The sequence below is a fragment of the Vulpes lagopus genome, chromosome 23 (assembly GCF_018345385.1).
Source record: "Vulpes lagopus strain Blue_001 chromosome 23, ASM1834538v1, whole genome shotgun sequence".
NCBI lineage: Eukaryota > Metazoa > Chordata > Mammalia > Carnivora > Canidae > Vulpes > Vulpes lagopus.
This window is the reverse complement of record NC_054846.1, coordinates 20546344-20568024: the sequence shown is the minus strand read 5'-3', so window position 1 is coordinate 20568024 and position 21681 is coordinate 20546344. Positions and strand designations below refer to the sequence as shown.

Genomic DNA, 21681 nt, shown 5'->3' with positions numbered 1-21681 from the left:
ACCAATGAAGCAAACATGGATCTCCAGACCTTTTAATATACAAGAAATATAAAAACTTATTTAAGTCACTGTGGCAGGGATTTCTATCATTTGTAACTAAATGTATCCCGACACAGTGATTTTGTGAAAATGAGATATAAGATGCAAAAGTATGTCAATGCAAGATCTTAGAAAAACAAGGTGTATTTATTTCATGCTACTGTATGTTGAGAATTGTAATAATGCAAACCATTGAGTTCCTGTCTGATTCTGTTGTCAAGAGTTATTAGCAATACACACAATATAGCATTTATGCGATAATATAGTGCTGGCAGAGCACATAAGTGCTAAGAGGATTTAGAATAAAAGAATTATCAAAATACACAGCATTAAAATCAGATAAGCAAAGGCATTCAAGGGAGTGACTCTTGAGCCAGTTTGTTTAGGAAAGTGGTATCAATTGGTAGAACAGTGACAACACTAAAGGCCACTAGATGTTACATATAAAATACTAAAAATGAGAAGGAGGGAGTTGTGCACAGAAGACAGACAAGCATATTTGCTGGGCTAGGTCGAGAAGTCTGAGGATAATGAAAAGGTTATAAAAGAGGCAAGGAAGATGTATGGCCTTGAAGGGATGCCAAAGGACTTCGGGTTTATTTACATAGGTAAATTTATATAGGTAATGTGGAATTAGTATAGATTTTACAGAAAGCCATATGATGGAATATTGTTTGGATAATTTTATCTTAGCATAAACTAAAGACTAATGGTCCAGCTGGGAGCTTCCTGCAATTGGCTACAATGATATAAATGGAGTGAAACTAAAAGTGAATGTGGTGAAAGTATCTGCAGGACTTGGGGTTACTGAGTATGGGAAGAAGAAGAATCAAAATCATACCTGACTGCCAGTCTAACAATTGAAAATTTCAAGACAAAAAAAATGAGTTTTATTCTAAACAGTCCTAATGACTGAGAAAAAAAAATTAAACTTCCAAAGAATACGTTACTTGCATCTCCTAGTAGTTACTGAATGCTACCTTAAAAAATAAGCACTCTTTTAAAATAGCGAAATTCCTTTTCTTTGTCTTTGATAAACACCTGAGTGTGTTAGAACTTAAGAGCTGGATGGCTTGTTATCATTCTCCTTTTACCTAGACCACCCCTGCTTCATTCTGTAGCCATATCCATTTAACATGTGATTCTCACAAATTTTAACAGTTGAAAAACAAACAGCTGGCTGAACTCTCTGCTTCAGTCTTTTGGATACTTTGCTTCTTGGTAAGTGATCAGTATTTTGATACTGCTGTAGTAATAACAGGAAATGATCTGTTAAAATCTGGATCTCCAGCTATAGATGAATGCCAGGGTAAAGAGGAGAGCTAGTCTCAGAATAAAGTCTATAAAAACAGTTTGGGAAATTACTCCTAGGACCACAGGGAGAGAATCATAATTTACTCCCAACATCAGAAAAGCAAATGCAAAGTGGAAGAATATCTTATGATGATCACTGAACTTCATCAGTGGAAAGCTTAGGCCACAAACCCGTCATTAAAACAACTGAAATGGTAAATGCTAGAGCTTCTGTAATACAGGAGGTGAAATATCATTTCCTGAAATAAAAATTCAGCCAGGAAAAGGTTTCATAAGCAAGTAGAACACTTCTAGATTGGTCCAACTGTAATTTTGCCTATATGTGCAAAATAGTAAGTGGGTTCTATTCACCAGAAAGGACAAGAGAAGACAAACGATGGTAATGGGATTAGCCACAGAATAAAGAGAGGGTACTTTCACCTAAGGAGTCATAGGAGAAGTGGGGAAAGCCAAAACAATGTGGGCAAAAGAAAATAATCTTGGTGTTATAATGGCTAAAAGAACAGAAGGCATGGTAACTAAAATTGCTTTTCAAGATTGTCAGTGTTTTAATTGTTGGAAACTTTCAAACAAGAGTAAATATACAAAACATCACTTAATTTTGAAACACAAATCATCTGTTTCAAATTAATTGTTACTCATAAAAACAATGACAGTCTGGATTCAAGAATAGGCTTGAAAAGTAAATAACTAGATAATATTACAAATAGTCTTTCTTTTAAAAATTCCACTTTCTCCACAAATGTCTTAGCTTTACCTCCATCTTCCTGAAGAGAAAGTCAACTCTCCCTTCTACCCCCTTGCCATCAGAGATTTTACCACTCTAATTTCTGATTTGGCTGAGTAGAGAGAGACCTATTACTACCCCTAATAGACTAGAAGCAACTGGAAACCAAGGTCTGCATCAGATTTACCTTGGTTTCCTAATTAAATCTAAGTTAATACCCAAAATCTACTAGTCTTTTTTAGAGTTGTGTATTTATTAGTATTCAATGAACTGCTGTATTTTAAAATTCATTTTTACAGTTTCTTATAATATTTCCCCAGCTAATAAACTCATTTTCAAAGTATCTTACATTTTAGATTATATGTGAAATTTAAAAATTTAAATCTAAAACTTCATGGTTTGTCCAATACTCAAAGGCATATACTGATTATAAATGAATGAGTGAATTAATTTGCTGTCACTGTTTTATTAACTGTTAAAATGGCTCTTCAATCTTAGGTTTTTTATATTCAGATCCTTTCAGTAACACATAAAACTACTTCAGATCTAGCATCTTTGAATGATTACTATGTGCAACAGGTAGAATAAGCTATTTTTAAATCAGCTTTATTGAGGTATAATTGACATGAAATAAACTACACATATGTAAAGTGTATAATTTGATAAATTTGGACATATGGATGTATCTGTGAAACCAGTATCACAATCCAGATAATGAACATAGCTATCATTCCCCAAAATAGTCCATCCTTCCTTACTTCTCCACACTTCCCATCCTATACAATCATGGATCTGTTTCTGTCATATGATATGTTTGTATTTTCTAGAATTAAAAAAACAAAAACAAATTGTATATACTTTTTTGTATGGCTTCTTTCTCTCAGCATAATTATTATGAAAATTTATCCATGTTGTTGCATGTATTAATTTTTCATTTTTATTGCTAAGTAGTATTCTATTATGTGAGTATATGAACATTTGTTCATATATTTTCCTACTCATCAATATTTGGGTTGTTTCCAGTTTTCAAGTATTACAAATAAAGCTATGAATATTCTTTGTATAAACACACTTTTTTTTTTTTCTGTCGGGTAAATATCAAGAAGTGAAATGACTGGATCACATAATAGGTATATGTTTATTTATTTTTTTAAAGATTCTATTTTATTATTTTATTTTATTTTTTAAGGTTTTATTTATTTATTCATGAGAGACACAGAGAGAGAGAGAGAGGCAGAGACACAGGCAGAGAAGCAGGCTCCATGCAGAGAGCCTGACGTGGGACTGGATCCAGGGTCTCCAGGTTCACACCCTGGGCTGAAGGTGGCACTAAACCACTGAGCCACCCAGGCTGCCCTATGTTTAACTTCTTAAGGAATTACTGAACTATTTTACAAAGTGGTTATACAGTAATTGCAATTTCACCATCATTGGGAGGTCCAGTTCCTCATCTTTGCCAATGCTTGCAATTGTCTTTTTAACAGCAGCCAGCCTAGTGGTTGCAACATGGTATCTCACTGTGTGTGTTTAAGATTTTATTTATTCATGAGAGACACAGAGAGAGAGAGAGAGGCAGAGACACAGGCAGAGGGAGAAGCAGGCTCCATGCAGGGAGCCTGATACGGGGCCCCAATCCCAGGACCCCAGGATCACGCCACTGAGCCACCCAGGTGCCCCTCATTGTGGTTTTTACTTTGCATTTCACTAATGTCCAGTGAAGCTGAGCATCTCTTTACAAACTCATTTGCCAATTCAAGATCTTCCTTGGTAAAATGACTATTCAAATTTTCTGCTTTATTGGGTTGTGTTCTTTTGAGTTGTAAGAATTCATTATTCATATATATATATATTCTAGATACAAATCCTTTGTCGGGTATATTACTTGCACTTTTAAAAGAGAAATGCAACTACTTTAGATAATTATCCTTTGCCAATATACATGGTCTATCTGTATTTTATATAATCCTTATAAAAAGGGATGCATTACCTCCATAATACTCAGCTACCAAGTTTTCCCATGCCTAATAAAGGTGATCAGCCAGCTGGCATATAAAAAATAAAGAATAAGAGTAGAAATAGAAAACGTACTGATTTTCTCAACATTCTTCTTTATCCCTCCTGATTTTAGGAGCCTCTTAACAAACTATTAATAGGAGATAACTGAGTGGATCATGTAAATGATAGTCCTCTTCCTTGTTTCTTCTAAGCAAAATTTTAAAAAGGATTTAGCAAATAGTAACATTACTAATAAAACCTTCTGTACTTTTTATTAGATTTCTCTCTTTTCCTAAGACCCTATGTTTACATGAATGTTTTCCTTATTAGACTAAAGCAAAACATTAAATACAGTACCTAGTGAATACTATTATTTTCTTGATTCTCTCCTTTTCTTTTTTCTTTCTTTCTTTTTTTTTTGTTTCGTTTTGTTTTTGTTTTTAAGTAGGTTCCATACCCAGCATGAAGCCCAACATAATAGGACTTGAACTCACAACCCTGAGATCACGACCTGAGCTGAGAGAGACACTTAACCAACTGAGCCACCCAGGTGACCCTCTTTCCTTTTCTTTTAATTCTTATCCATATGTTTTCCTCTCTTCTACCATTTCCAGCATCACACATCTACATTTGGATTAATGTGCTGATCCGAAATGAGTCTTGGTTACAGATTTTTTTTGGTGACGCTAGAGATCACCTACCATGCTTACTTCAAAGAAACAAAATGAAAATAACAATAAAACTCTTTTTGGAACTCATAGAAAGAACAGCAGAAATTCTGCTGAGTGAAAAAATGAAACCCTTTTTTATAGTATTCATGTAAATTAGTACTCCTTGCCAGAATAAAGCATATACCTAATTATTTTTTAAACTTTACTATTTAATGGATTAAAGACCTAAATGTGAGACCTGAAACATAAAACTCTTAAAAGAAAACACAGGCAGTAATCTGTTGAACATCAGCTTTAGCAGCGTATTTGTGGATTTTTCTCCTCAGGCAAGTGAAACAAAAGCAAAAATAAAATATTGGGACTATATCAAAATAAAAAGCTTTTGCACAGGAAAGGAAACCACCAATAAAACAAAAAGGCAACCTACTCATTGAGAGAAGATATTTGCTATGATATATCCAATAAGAAGTTAATACCCAAAATATGTAAAGAACCTACACAATTTAACACCAAAAAAACAATCTGATTAAAAAATAGGCAAAGCGACTGAATAGACAGTTTTCCAAAGAAGACACTCAAATAACTAACAGACACATGAAAAAATGCTCAATATCACTAATCACCTAGGAAATGCAAATCAAAACCATAATGAGGTATCACCTCCCACCTGTCAGAATGGCTATTATCAAAAAGACAAAAAATAACAAGAGTTGACAAGGATATGGAGAAAAGAGAACTCTTACGTATTGTTGGTGGGAATGTAAATTGATGGAACCACTGTCAAAAACAGTATGGAGGATCCTCAAAAAGTAAAAAACAGAACTACCATAAGGCGCCTGGGTGGCTTAGTTGGTTAAGTGTCTGCCTTCTGCTCAGGTCATGATCTCTGGGTCCTGGGATTGGATCCCACGTTAGGGTCCTGGCTCAGTGGAGAATCTGCTTCTCCATTTCACTCTGCCTCTCCCCACCACCACCCATACCCCCCCAGCTCATGTGTGCACACACTGTTTTTATGTCTCAAATAAATAAATAAATAAAATCTTTAAAAAACAAAACAAAACAAACAAGAACCACCATATGATCCAGCAATTCCACTGCTTTGGGTATTTACCCAAAGAAAACAAAAACACTAATTCAAAAAGATATATGCAACCTTATGTTTATTGAATGATTATTAACAATAGCCAAGATATGGAAGCAACCTAAAGTGTCCATCAGTAGTTGAACAAAGAAGATGTGCTATATAAATACACATGATAGAATATTACTCAGCTGTAAAAAATGAGATCTTGCCATTCATGATATCGAGGGACCTAGAGGGTATTATACTAAGTGAAGTAAATCAAATAAAGAAAAACAAAGACCATCTGATTTCACTTATATGTGTAGTCTACAAAACCAAACGAACTCTCAAATATGGAGAACAAACTGGTGGTTGCTAGAGGGGAGGGAGTTAGGGGGATGGGTGGAACAGGCAAATGGGATTAAGAGTTATAAAATAAATAAAACATGGAAATTAAAAGTACAACACAGAAAATATAGTCAATTACTTTGTATGGTGATAGATGGTGACTACACTCATCCTGGGGAGCACTAAGTAACATACAGAATTATCAAATCACTATGTTATACACGTGAAACAAACAGAACATTGCATGTTAACTATACTTCAATTAAAACAAAAAAAGAACGAAAACTTTACTACTTAAGACTTCAGTCTACCCAGCAATGCAAGAACCACCAAGAAATCTTTCCCAAACAATTAACCAATCTGTGGAAGCTCTTGTAGCTAAACAATGATCCTCCTAAAAAGTAATAGACATATGGGGGGAAAAAATGATACAGAATCAAATCTAATCATTTTAAACCATGGAAAGAAAACACATTTCAGTTCCTTTAAAATATTTTTATATACAAAGAACAATTTTATATACTTTAAAAATTTTTAGGAGAATCATTATCCCTCATTATGCTTCAGTGTCAGACACAAATTTGAAATGAACTCTTCTATAAGCAGCAGAACTGGGATAAATAGCAGATGATACTATCAATCTCTGACCCAATATCAGGATTTAAAGAACCCTGGAATTAAAAGTATTTCATGGAAGTAATTATGTCATAATATAACTATATTCTCCAAATCAGAATGGTTCTCATAAGACACCTAATGCTAAGGTATTTTGACACTGTTTTTTAAAAGGTCCCATATTAAAAAAATAAGCTTCCTCTAGAGAAAGGAAAAAAAAATAATTTTGGCCTATTAAAGATAGTATCTATTGATAAAATATTGTTCCCAAACATGCAATAAATTATTACCTAATGCATGTTCACTGTATGAAATAATCACTTAGTAAAAAATTGTGTATCTCTTAAAATTTTCAGTTCAATTGTTTTTCTTTTGATATACTAAAAAATTTCATGATTGGCTTTAAATCTTTTTTTAATAATGTAAAATATGTGAGCTTTATTATATGTTAAAGAAAATAAAAATAGGATGACCCAAAATTTACTCATTAAAGTTACAATAAAGTACTCTTCGATGCATACAAAATTGCAAAATAACTGATGCTTTTTCGAATAAAGATTCCAGATATATTTACTGATGAGATAAAACAATGATATGTTTAATGACTTTTGTTCTGTGTTAAGGTCACCTTATTGAACGATACATCATGAAATCGATAGTTGTACATCTAGGAAATTTACCAATGGAGCTCTCTTCCACTGGTGTGTATATTTTAATTTGTCTCATGTGGGTGTCTCTTCCATTTTGGTGATTGGCTAGAACAGCAATCTGTATCATGAATGTGCGAGTTGGCTTCTTATGGTTATCAGTTAAGGGAACATGAATCCAGCCACTTGGTTCCACCAATTCAAGTTGCTGCCAAGAAAACAGAAGTCAGATTATATTTTTACCCAATGAATATAATTTATTATAATGAATACATTTTAAAGTTGGCTTATAATTAACATTTTGCTCACTGAGAGAATGACAGTATAACAACCATTACCAGTTATTTGGCATTTTTACATCATGATCCATTCTTACACTTGCTAATAAGCACTCTACATGTACCATGTTATAGACAAAATAAAAATAGATGTATGCAGTCTTAGTGTTTATAGAAACTTGTATACCATTCAAGTTCAGAATCAGACATGTATTAATGTATATAGCCAATGGAAGACCATGTTGATATAAGTAGGAAAAGAATCTAACGTTATATCTCAGGTATACTTTATTTCAAGGACCATACCTAATATACCTGAAACACATTTAAGAATAAATCAGATTATATATAAACTTCAAAAAATATTAACAAAAGAAAATCAATAATTAAAAAAAAAACACAGCTTTTTTTTCTTGAACAACAGTAAGCGATTTATCTAGTCTGGATGATATTCTAAGCCTAAAATCTAGATTTTTAATAAGAAATGCCAGATAAATTTTTTTAATTCTTAATTTTATTTTAATCAAGAGTCCAAAATATCCTTCCTTAACAAGGGAAAGAAAATCATAAGTCAAAAGGTAAACCTAAGTTTCTAAAATTTTTTCTTTGAAGTAGTTTTTAAAAGAAAAATACTTATTTCTAAATTATCTTAATTACTGAACATATATAAACTATATACATCACCAAAAACACAGGTTTACCTTAACAACACAAACAAATGGCAGTGTCAAAGAATCTAAATCTGGATTCTATGAGTTACTCTACTAAAACAATTAATTGAACATGACTGTATCTTCTTATTTTCCTTTCCTCTCTCCCTTCTTTCTTTTTTCTTTCTTTCACTCTTTCATTTCTCTCCTTTTCCTCCTTCCCTCTTTCCCTTCTTCCTTCCTTCCCTTCTTCTTTCTTTATTCTTTTATTCATTTTTTTTTTTATGGAGGAGAAGGGTGGGTAGATAAAAATAGAGATGTGGACAAGACAAAGAGAAAAGGAATCCTATGAAAAGGTAGTTATTTTTTTAAGACAATGATTTCTCCTTTTAACTACAGAATGTAAGAATGAATAAATCTCTACTCCTCATAGTATTTTTAGTCAGTGGTTGTTGTTGCTTTTAAAAAACTTGTATCAGTGCTAACTTACCTTTAAAAAAAGGGGGGAGGGGATCCCTGGGTGGCTCAGCGGTTAAGTATCTGTCTTTGGCTCAGGGTGTGATTCTGGAGTCCCCGCATCGAGTCCCACCTCAGGCTTCCTGCATGGAGCCTGCTTCTCCCTCTGCCTGTCTCTGACTCTCACTCTCTCTCTCTCTCTCTCTTTTTATGCCTCTCATGAATAAATAAATAAAATCTTTTAAAAAAATTTAAAAAATAAATAAATAAAAAGATTTTATTTACTTATTCATGAGAGACACAGAGAGGCAGAGACACAGGCAGAGGGAGAAGCAGGCTCCACGCAGGGAGCCCAATGTGGGACTCGATCCCGGAACTCCAGGATCCTGCCCTGGGCCAAAGGCAGCAGCTTGTGGTGCTGACATTTCTGATGTGGGTGGGATTCACTACGCTGATGCTGTGTTAGAAAAACTGCAAAATGAACTCAGGTATCTCTATGGGAAGGAACTGCTGCTGTGGAGAAACACTGCTAGGATGATGGAAAGCAAACAGGACAATTAACAGAGGGAAGTAAGTCTCTTTTTCCTCTTCCTGCCCTGCAGTCTTCCTCTAGCCTACCCTTTTACCAGAACTTAACAGCCAGGCAAGAGCTCCACATATATGAAATCTTTACTGAGAAACCATTATGTGTTGAACAATGTTATAGGGGCTAAAAATAAAAAATACAGTGGCAAATAAGATCATGCCTGAAAAAAACTACTCAAAGAGGTACAAAAAGATAGGGTTTTTTTTTTTTTTTTTTTTTTAAGATAGGGTTTAAACATGACTTCAGGGGCAGCCAGGGTGGCTCAGCTGTTTAGCACCACCTTCAGCCCAGGGCCTGATCCTAGAGACCTGGGATCGAGTCCCACGTCAGGCTCCCTGCATGGAGCCTGCTTCTCCTTTGCCTGTTGTCTCTGCCTCTCTCTCTGTGTGTCTCTCATGAATAAATAAATAAAATCTTAAAAAAAAAAAAACCCACATGACTTCAAGAAAGAAGTCATAATAAAAATATTAGTAGTGAGGAAGAAAAATCAACAAAAAGAATAAAAAAAGAAAAAATCAATATACTTATAAAATAAAATGTGTCAATAATAATTCCTCAAAAAGAACGCTAATGACAATAATAGCAGCAAGTGCTTACCTGGCACTATTATGTGCCAGGTACTGTTCTAAGTGCATTAAGTATATTAATTTACTTAATCCTAGCAATGAGGCAGGTAACATTATCCTGCTGTCACAAATGAGACAAGTGAGACACAGAAAAGTTAAGTAATTTCAGTGAAGCCACACAGCTGGTAAGTGGCAGAGCTGTGATTCAAACAGGCAGTATGATTCCAGGGACTATGCTTTTATAAATATAATGTGTTTTATATTATATAAAGATAATAATTTAGCGGCTATAATTTTATCTGAAATCCTATATTATACAAAAAAAAACATGAATTAAATGAATTATGGGTAGGAGAGAATTCCCCACAATCCTATCATAATACAACTTCCTTTTAAGCCAACACATAAACATATACACATATGACATAAAGGGAATTATAAAAGAGAACAATAATAGAATTAAATATATATTTCAATTTCAAAAATCTTAAAGAGGAAAAAAGTAAATAGTATTATATATACTAAAAAAAGTTTTCATTTTTAAAAATTTTCATTTATTATTTTTTATATATACTGAAAAAAGTTATACCACCCTACCAAGTAGGGTGGTATATAGAAAGTATAAAATAAGTTGATAAAAGATATATGCATCAAACACCATCTTTAAAAAATCAGGGTCTTGGGGTGCCCAGCTGGCTCAATTGGTGGAGCATGTAACTCTTGATCTCAGGGTTGTAAGTTTGAGCAGCACGTTTGGTAGGGAGATTACTTAAAAATAACAACTAAAAAACAAGAACAGGTTCTCTTGAGGATATTGTGCTAGTAAACTGTGCCAGTTATAGAAGAACAATACTGCATGATTCCACTCACGTAAGGTACCTGCTAGTGTAGTCAAATTCAGAGACAGAAAGTAGAATGATGGTTGCCAGGGGCTGCAGGGAGAAGGGAATGGGGAGTTAGTGTTTAATAGGTATGGAGTCTCAGTTTGGGAAGATAAAACAGTTGTAGAGGTGGATGGTGGTGATGACTGTACAACAATGTACCTAATGCCACAGAACTGTACTTATAAATGATTAAAATGGTAAATTTTATGTTATGTATATTTTACCATACAAAAACTCCAGTTCTCCGTTCAACAAAAAAAAAACCCAAGTCATGTGGTGATATTGAAACCCTAAAATACTGCTGGCTGTAAAATACTGTACTGGCTGTACATTTTACACTGTAAAATGGTGCCACCACTTTGGAAAATCATCTCACAGTTCCTCAAGTGATTAAACATAGTTACTAGATGATCAGCAATTCTATCCTCAGATATATATTCCAAAGAAATTAAAACACATGTTCACCCAAAAAATATATACACAAATGTTTATAACAGCATTATTCATAGTAGCCAAAAGATGCAAACAACCTAAATGTCCGACAGTTGATGAATGGATAAATAAAATAGGCCATACTCATACAATGCAATATAATTTAGCAATAAAAAGAAATGAAGCACTGATATATACATAAATATTTTGAACCTTGAAAGTAAGTGAAATAAACTGGTCACAAAGGACTGCATTCTATATGATTCCATTTATATCAATGTCCAAAGTAGGTAAATCCATACAGACAAAAAGTAAATTGGTAATCACGTAGGGCCGAATAGTGGTGGTGGTGGGGTGCAGGGGATGGGAAGTGATTACTTATCAGTACATGGTTTCCTTTGGGGGTCATAAAAATGTTCTAAGACTGGTGATGCTTGTACAACTCCATGAACACACTAAAAACCAAGGTTATACATCTTAAATGAACTACATAGTATGTAAATTATATCTCAGTAAAGCTGACTACATATAAAAAAAAGGCAAATCTGTTTTAATACAGTGATTAAGAAATATTCTAAATACACCAATAAAAAGAAATTAAAAAAAGAGAAATATTCTAAATACAAGCAAATGTTAAAAATATACTTGACAAATGAAATCAAAGAGAAAACAGAGAGAGAGAGAGAGAGAGAGAGAGAGAGAGAGAGAGATGCCTGGGTGGCTCAGTCAGTTAAGTGCCTGATTCCTGATCTCAGCTCAGGTCTTAATCTCAGGATCATGAATTCAAGCCCCATGTTGGGCTTTAAAAAAAAAAAAAGGAAAGAAAGAAAGAAAGTAGAACTACAAATATTAATTAGATTCTTAAGTTTTTCTGGGGAAAAATGGGGGAGGATAAGAAAAGTTAATATCCAAAAGAGAAAAATGAGGACAAGGAATAAAGCTGGTAAGTCTAGAAAGTGAAACCTAGTACAAAGCCATATTAAATAAATGGTATGGTACTATATTTCATATCAGTAGGTGTGCATTTCATATCAGGTCAGGGTGCATTTGGCTGCAGGTAGCATAAAATCTAATTCAATGAGACTTAAACAATGAGAAAATTTAGCCAATAGGAATATAATAGGAATGCCTGAGTTAATATGGTCACAGGATAGGTTAATTCAAAAGCTCAAGGATGCTCTCTAAGACTCAGGTCCTTTCATCTTCTCACTCTTCCAGGATAGCACTGTTCTCAAACTGATTTCCCTTATAGTAGTCACTTGATGGCTGCAGCACTCCTCCAGAGGCAGAAATTAAATACTACTCACGTCTTGGATCTTTTTTAAGAATAAGCATACCTTGGGGCACCTGGGTGGCTGAGTCAGTTAAGGTCTGTCTTCGGCTCAGGTCATGATCCCAGTGTCGCGGGATGAAGCCCCGCATCTGGCTCCCTGCTCAGTGGGGTGGCTGCTTCTCTTTCTCCTCTGACCTTCCTCATGCCCTACTCATGCTCTCTCTTTCTCTCTCTCAAATTAATAAAATCTCAAAAAAAAAAAAAAAAAAAAAAGAACAAGCACACATTCTCAGAAGCTCCTGTTAAATATCCATCCTTAGGTTAATCATCAACAGAGGAGCAGGACCACCATGATTGGTTTGCCTCAATTTGGACTCATTCCCTGAGTGGTAGCACATAGCTACTTTCTGGAAGGTAGAAAGTTGAATAAAATTGGAGTTCTATCAGAAAAAAAGGTTAAAGAGAATGGATATTGAGTGGAAAACTAACTGCCATAGTGAAGAAAGGATGGCTTTCAAAACTAGCACTGTAACGACTGGTTATTTAATAAAAGTTTAGATTTTAACTTTATACCAAATTCAAAAGTACATTCTTAAAGAATTAAATATCTATACAAATAAACAATCACAATAACAAAACTACAAGAGTATTAGAATAATTATACAAGATCACGTTTACAATCTTCTGGTAGGGTTCACCTTCCAAAGCAGTTCACAAACCAAAAGATAAAGGAAGAAAACAAATTTAACTACAATAAACATCAAAAATTTCTGTAAGGCTAAAAATAAAGTAAAAAATAGTAAAAAACAAAAACAAAAACAAAACAGTAAACTGAGGGTAAAAAACACCTCTATTTCACAACAAAGAAATGAGATCTTAGAAATAATCAGAGGAGCACCTGGGTGGCTCAGTCAGTTAAGGACCTAACTCTTGATATCAACTCAGGTCACAAAACCTTAAGGGGAAAAAATCAACACAAATTTAAAAAATAGACATATGCTATGTACAGTATATATGTATATACAAAAGGAGAAATGTAATGGGCCAACAAACACAAGGAAATTGTTCAATCTCAATAATAGATACAAGTTTAAAAATGTGTGTGTGTGTGTGTGTGTATAATATCATACTGGTAAAGATTAAAATAATTAAGAACTCTCATTATTGGTGAGGGTAAGGGAAATGTACTCTCATAGACTGATATAGAAATTAAATAGGTATAAGCTTTCTGAAAAGTAATCTGGTAAGACCTATCAACATTTTAAATGTAATTAGCCTTTAATAGAGTAACTTCACTTCTGGAACTATACACATAATGATTATAAATATAATAATATTCATATTTGCAAATAAGTTACATGACTACCAATTGAAGGGTGATCGTGGTAACCAGATGACCCTGGTGATTCACGGCTTTTAACTAGTTTCTTCCTACAATGGTTAGGGTTGGCTTTGTGCAACCAACAGAGTATGTCACAAGTGACAATGAGAGACTTTGCAGATAGGTCATAAAAGACACTACAGTTTCTTCCTCTGTTGTGCTACTCCTTCTGGAGAAACCAGCTCCATGACATGAAGACACTGAAGAAGCCCCCAGGAGAGGTCCATATGGAGAGAAACCTAGGCCCAACTTGCCAGCACATGAGTGAACCACCTTAGAAGTGGATTGATTCTCCAGTCTCAGTCAGCGTAGCTGACATACCACTTTAACTGCATGAGAGACTATGAGAGAGAACTGGCTAGCCAAGATCTTTCCAAATCCTTGAACAGAAATCATGAGAGATAATAAATGATAACTGTTGTTTAATACCACTAAGTTTTGGGTTATTTGTTACATAGCAATAGTAAAATACAGACTGGTTAACTAAATAATAGTCCATATCCTGGAATATCCTACAGCAAGTAAAAATGATGTATCTTTCTATATATTTGCAGTTATTTGCAGCTATCTCTGGTTAATTTTAAAAAGTAAAATACTAATAAATAACTTGTATGATCTTATATTTTTTAAAGATTTTTTTATGGATGGAGAAAAAGTCTAAGGATATTCACTAAAATATAGACAATATCTATAGTGATGAGAATATAAATCATTTTCATTTTATTCTAACTTTATGTATTGCCTATGTTTTTCTTAATAAACATGTATTTATCTTATTTAAAAAGCTATTTTTAATTTGATGGTGGTTGGGGGAAGAAAGATTTTCAGGAAGTTTCAATACCTGAGCTTAGTATCTCATTAATAGTACTCCTTTCTTCCACTAATAGACTCATCCTTCTTGGTGATTTATACATCCATTTAACAACGTGGATTCTCCTTTTCTTCATTTCTTCACTTCCAACAATTTTGATTAGTCATATTCACACTTGATCATGAGCAACGGCTGCAATATAGCTGAAATGTTGACTTAAAATACCTCATCTTTACAGGCTCCTAAATTACTGGCTTTCTTTAGTGATACCCCTGGCAATAGTCTTACCCCCAGCAAAACAGCTAGACCACTGATTCCACCTACTTCTTGACTATTCATTAATCCATTCAATCTTAGTTCCTACTTTATCTCAAGACATCTGATAGTTCATCATGACAATCTCTTTACACACTTAAATTCAATGTCTCTCTCTGTTTTTTTGTTTGTTTGTTTTGTTTTTTTTAAGGAAATAATCCTGGTTATATCCAACTCTCTGCTTATTCTACGCCTATTGAAGAAAAATATCCATGCTCACGGTCTCTGGATTAGCTGTTTCTAGGCTTGTCCTCAAATCCTAACATCTCTAATCTTTTCTGAGCTATTGTTTTATTAAAAAAAACTGTTTAGAGGGAGGGGCAAGATGGCAGAAGAGTAGGGTCCCCAGGTCACCTGTCCCCACCAAATTACCTAGATAATCTTCAAATCATCCTGAAAATCTACGAATTCGGCCTGAGATTTAAAGAGAGACCAGCTGGAATGCTACAATGAGAAGAGTTCGCGCTTCTATCAAGGTAGGAAGACGGGGAAAAAGAAATAAAGAAACGAAAGGCCTCCAAGGAGGAGGGGCCCCGCGAGGAGCCGGGCTGAGGCCGGGGGCGAGTGTCCCCAGGACAGGAGAGCCCCGACCCGGAGAAGCAGGAGCTGCACCAACCTTCCCGGGCAGAAAGGCGCTTGCAGGGAGTTAGAGCAGGACCCAGGAGGGCGGGGATGCCCTCAGGCTCCCTGGGACACTAACAGACACCTGCGCCCCGGGAGAGTGCGCCGAGCTCCCTAAGGGCTGCAGCGCGCACGGCGGGACCCGGAGCAGCTCGGAGAGGCTCGGGCAGAGGAAGAGGCTCCGTGCGGAGGGGGCTGCGCGGCTCCGGGAGCAGCTCGGAGGGGCTCAGGCGGCGGCTCCGCGGAGGCAGCTGCCCCGCCAGAGCGCCAATCCAACAGCGCAGGCTCCGGAGCACAAGGCGCCGGGGACACAGCCCAGGATCCGGCCTCCCCCCGGGACAGGCAGAGGCCAGGAGGGCACAGGACGGAAAGGACGCTCCTGCCCCGAGCTGAGCAGATCAGCGGCCCGCCCCAGAGCCTCTAGGCCCTGCAGATGGGAGAGCTCCGTAGTTACTGCGCGGGCTGAAGCCAGGGCTCCAGAGCTGGCCTCCCCAATGGGTTGTTCCTCCTGGGGCCTCACGGGGTAAACAACCCCGGCTGAGCCCTGCACCAGGCAGGGGGCAGAGCAGCTCCCCCAAGTGCTAACACCTGAAATCAGTACAACAGGCCCCTCCCCCAGAAGACCAGCTAGACGGACCAGTTCCAGAGGAAGTCAAGGGACTTAAATTATACAAAATCAGAAGATACATCCCCGGGGTTTTTTTTTTCTTTCTTTTTTTCTTTTTGCTTTTTGATTTGTTTGCTTCCCCTACCCTTTTTTTCCTTTCTTTTTCTTTCTCTTTTTCTTCTCTTTTTTCTTTTTCTCTTTTCTTTCCTTCTTTCTCTCCTCTTTTTCTCCTTTTCCCAATACAACTTGTTTTTGGCCACTCTGCACTGAGCAAAATGACTAGAAGGAAAACCTCACCTCAAAAGAAAGAATCAGAAACAGTCCTCTCTCCCACAGAGTTACAAAATCTGGATTACAATTCAATGTCAGAAAGCCAATTCAGAAGCACCATTATACAGCTACTGGTGGCTCTAGAAAAAAGCATAAAGGACTCAAGAGACTTCATGACTGCAGAATTTAGATCTAATCAGGCAGAAATTAAAAATCAATCGAATGAGATGCAATCCAAACTAGAAGTCCTAACGACGAGGCTTAACGAGGTGGAAGAACGAGTGAGTGACATAGAAGACAAGTTGATGGCAAAGAGGGAAACTGAGGAAAAAAGAGACAAACAAAACACCATGAGGATAGATTAAGGGAAATAAACGACAGCCTGAGGAAGAAAAACCTACGTTTAATTGGGGTTCCCGAGGGCGCCGAAAAAGACAGAGGGCCAGAATATGTATTTGAAAAAATCATAGCTGAAAACTTTCCTAATCTGGGAAGGGAAACAGGCATTCAGATCCAGGAAATAGAGAGATCCCCCCCTAAAATCAATAAAAACCGTTCAACACCTCAACATCTAATAGTTAAGCTTGCAAATTCCAAAGATAAAGAGAAGATCCTTAAACCAGCAAGAGACAAGAAATCCCTGACTTTTATGGGGAGGAATATTAGGGTAACAGCAGACCTTTCCATAGAGACCTGGCAGGCCAGAAAGGGCTGGCAGGATATATTTAGGGTCCCAAATGAGAAGAACATGCAACCAAGACTACTTTACCCAGCAAGGCTCTTATTCAAAATGGAAGGAGAGATAAAGAGCTTCCAAGACAGGCAGGAACTGAAAGAATATGTGACCTCCAAACCAGCTCTGCAAGAAATTTTAAGGGGGACTCTTAAAATTCCCCTTTAAGAAGAAGTTCAGTGGAACAATCCACAAAAACAAGGACTGAATAGATATCACGATGACACTAAACTCATATCTCTCAATAGTAACTCTGAACGTGAACTGGCTTAATGACCCCATCAAAAGGCGCAGGGTGTCAGACTGGATAAAAAAGCAGGACCCATCTATTTGCTGTCTATAAGAGACTCATTTTAGACAGAAGGACACCTACAGCCTGAAAATAAAAGGTTGGAGAACCATTTACCATTCAAATGGTCCTCAAAACAAAGCAGGGGTAGCCATCCTTATATCAGATAAGCTAAAATTTACCCTGAAGACTGTAGTGAGAGATGAAGAGGGACACTATCTCATACTTAAAGGATCTATCCAACAAGAGGACTTAACAATCCTCAGTATATATGCCCCGAATGTGGGAGCTGCTAAATATTTAAATCAATTAATAACCAAAGTGAATAAATACTTAGATAATACACTTATAATTGGTGACTTCAATCTAGCTCTTTCTATACTACATAGGTCCTCTAAGCACAACATATCCAAAGAAACGAGAGCTTTATTTATTTATTTATTTTTTTGAAACGAGAGCTTTAAATGATACACTGGACCAGATGGATTTCACAGATATCTACAGAACTTTACATCCAAACTCAACTGAATACAGATTCTTCTCAAGTGCACATGGAACTTTCTCCAGAATAGACCACATACTGGGTCACAAATCAGGTCTGAACCGATACCAAAGATTGGAATTGTCCCCTGCATATTCTCAGACCATAATGCCTTGAAATTAGAAGTAAATCACAACAAGAAGTTTGGAAGGACCTTAAGCACATGGAGCTTAAGGACCATACAGCTAAAAGATGAAAAGGTCAACCAGGAAATTAAGGAAGAATTAAAAAGATTCACGGAAACTAATGAGAATGAAGATACAACCATTCAAAATCTTTGGGATGCAGCAAAAGCAGTCCTAAGGGGGAAATACATCGCAATACAAGCATCCATTCAAAAACTGGAAAGAACTCAAATTCAAAAGCTAACCTTACACATAAAGGAGCTAGAGAAAAAACAGCAAATAGATCCTATACCCAGCAGAAGAAGAGAGTTAATTAAGATTCGAGCAGAACTCAACGAAATCGAGACCGGAAGAACTGTGGAACAGATCAACAAAACCAGGAGTTGGTTCTTTGAAAGAATTAATAAGATAGATAAACCATTAGCCAGCCTTATTAAAAAGAAGAGAGAGAAGACTCAAATTAATAAAATCATGAATGAGAAAGGAGAGATCACTACCAACACCAAGGAAATACAAACGATTTTAAAAACATATTATGAACACCTATACGCCAATAAATTAGGCGATCTAGAAGAAATGGACGCATTCCTGGAAAGCCACAAACTACCAAAACTGGAACAGGAAGAAATAGAAAACCTGAACAGGCCGATAACCAGGGAGGAAATAGAAGCAGTTATCAAAAACCTCCCAAGACACAAAAGTCCAGGGCCAGATGGCTTCCCAGGGGAATTCTATCAAACGTTTAAAGAAGAAACCACACTTATTCTACTAAAGCTGTTTGGAAAGATAGAAAGAGATGGAGTACTTCCAAATTCGTTCTATGAGGCCAGCATCACCTTAATTCCAAAACCAGACAAAGACCCCACCAAAAAGGAGAATTACAGACCAATATCCTTGATGAACATGGATGCAAAAATTCTCAACAAGATACTAGCCAATAGGATCCAACAGTACATTAAGAAAATTATTCATCATGAGCAAGTAGGATTTATCCCCGGGACACAAGGCTGGTTCAACACTCGTAAAACAATCAATGTGATTCATCATATCAGCAAGAGAAAAACCAAGAACCATATGATCCTCTCATTAAATGCAGAGAAAGCATTTGACAAAATACAGCATCGATTCCTGATCAAAATTCTTCAGAATGTAGGGATAGAGGGAACATTCCTCAACATCTTAAAAGCCATCTACGAAAAGCCAACAGCAAGTATCATTCTCAATGGGGAAACACTGGGAGCCTTTACCCTAAGATTAGGAACAAGACAGGGATGTCCACTCTCACCACTGCTATTCAACATAGTACTGGAAGTCCTAGCCTCAGCAACCAGACAACAAAAAGACATTAAAGGCATTCAAATTGGCAAAGAAGTCAAACTCTCCTTCTTCGCCGATGACATGATACTCTACATAGAAAACCCAAAAGCCTCCCACACCAAGATTGCTAGAGCTCATACAACAATTTGGTAGCGTGGCAGGATACAAAATCAATGCCCAGAAATCAGTGGCATTTCTATACACTAACAATGAGACTGAAGAAAGAGAAATTAAGGAGTCAATCCCATTTACAATTGCACCCAAAAGCATAAGATACCTAGGAATAAACCTAACCAAATAGGTAAAGGATCTATACCCTAAAAACTATGGAACACTTCTGAAAGAAATTGAGGAAGACACAAAGAGATGGAAAAATATTCCATGCTCATGGATTGGCAGAATTAATATTGTGAAAATGTCAATGTTACCCAGGGCAATATACACGTTTAAGGCAATCCCTATCAAAATACCATGGACTTTCTTCAGAGTGTTAGAACAAATTATTTTAAGATTTGTGTGGAATCAGAAAAGACCCCGAATAGCCAGGGGAATTTTAAAAAAGAAAACCAAAAAAAAAAAAAAAAGAAAACCATAGCTGGGGGCATCACAATGCCAGATTTCAGGTTGTACTACAAAGCTGTGGTCATCAAGACAGTGTGGTACTGGCACAAAAACAGACACATAGATCAATGGAACAGAATAGAGAACCCAAAAGTGGACCCTCAACTTTATGGTCAACTAATATTCGATAAAGTAGGAAAGACTATCCATTGGAAGAAAGACAGTCTCTTCAATAAATGGTGCTGGGAAAATTGGACGTCCACATGCAGAAGAATGAAACTAGACCACTCTCTTGCACCATACACAAAGATAAACTCAAAATGGATGAGAGATCTAAATGTGAGACAAGAGTCCATCAAAATCCTAGAAAAGAACACAGGCAACACCCTTTTTGAACTCAGCCACAGTAACTTCTTGCAAGATACATCAAGGCAAAAGAAACAAAAGCAAAAATGAACTATTGGGACTTCATCAAGATAAGAAGCTTTTGCACAGCAAAGGATACAGTCAACAAAACTAAAAGACAACCTACAGAATGGGAGAAGATATTTGCAAATGACGTATCAGATAAAGGGCTAGTTTCCAAGATCTATAAAGAACTTATTAAACGCTACACCAAAGAAACAAACAATCCAATCATGAAATGGGCAAAAGACATGAAGAGAAATCTCACAGAGGAAGACATGGACATGGCCAACATGCACATGAGAAAATGCTCTGCATCACTTGCCATCAGGAAAATACAAATCAAAACCACAATGAGATACCACCTCACACCAATGAGAATGGGGAAAATTAACAAGGCAGGAAACCACAAATGTTGGAGAGGATGCGGAGAAAAGGGAACCCTCTTACACTGTTGGTGGGAATGTGAACTGGTGCAGCCACTCTGGAAAACTGTGTGGAGGTTCCTCAAAGAGTTAAAAATAGACCTGCCCTATGACCCAGCAATTGCACTGTTGGGGATTTACCCCAAAGATTCAGATGCAATGAAACACTGGGACACCTGCACCCTGATGTTTCTAGCAGCAATGTCCACAATAGCCAAACTGTGGAAGGAGCCTCAGTGTCCATCGAAAGATGAGTAGATAAAGATGATGTGGTTTATGTATACAATGGAATATTACTCAGCCATTAGAAACGACAAATACCCACCATTTGCTTCAACGTGGATGGAACTGGAAGGTATTATGCTGAGTGAAGTAAGTCAATCGGAGAAGGACAAACATTGTATGTTCTCATTCATCTGGGGAATATAAATAATAGTGAAAGGGAATATAAGGGAAGGGAGAAGAAATGTGTGGGAAATATCAGAAAGGGAAACAGAACATAAAGACTCCTAACTCTGGGAAACGAACTAGGGGTGATGGAAGGGGAGGAGGGCGGGGGGTGGGAGTGAATGGGTGACGGGCACTGAGGGGGGCACTTGACGGGATGAGCACTGGGTGTTATTCTGTATGTTGGTAAATTGAACACCAATAAAAAATAAATTTATTATTAAAAAAAGAAAAAAAAAGTGTTTAGGGCAGCCCCGGTGGCTTAGTGGTTTAGCACTGCCTTCGGCTT

At 36.5% G+C, this 21681-nt stretch overlaps 1 protein-coding gene across 6 annotated transcripts in view; it reads right to left on the bottom strand.

The window, feature by feature from the left end:
• Positions 1-21681, bottom strand: part of ANAPC10 (anaphase promoting complex subunit 10) — a 208693-nt gene that overhangs the window by 118896 nt on the left and 68116 nt on the right. The window contains exons 5-6 of one of the 6 annotated variants that reach the window (XM_041737818.1): positions 10835-10887; positions 7432-7627 (exon numbers count right to left, since the gene is read on the bottom strand). The exons of 3 other annotated variants lie outside the window; for them this stretch is intronic. In XM_041737818.1, coding sequence (XP_041593752.1) covers positions 7582-7627; positions 10835-10887 — 99 coding nt within the window. In that variant the 3' untranslated portion in view covers positions 7432-7581. Of the gene's footprint in view, positions 1-6009; positions 7628-10834; positions 10888-21681 lie in introns of those variants that run through there. 2 more of the 6 variants (XM_041737817.1, XR_005985143.1) reach the window with 2 other exon arrangements.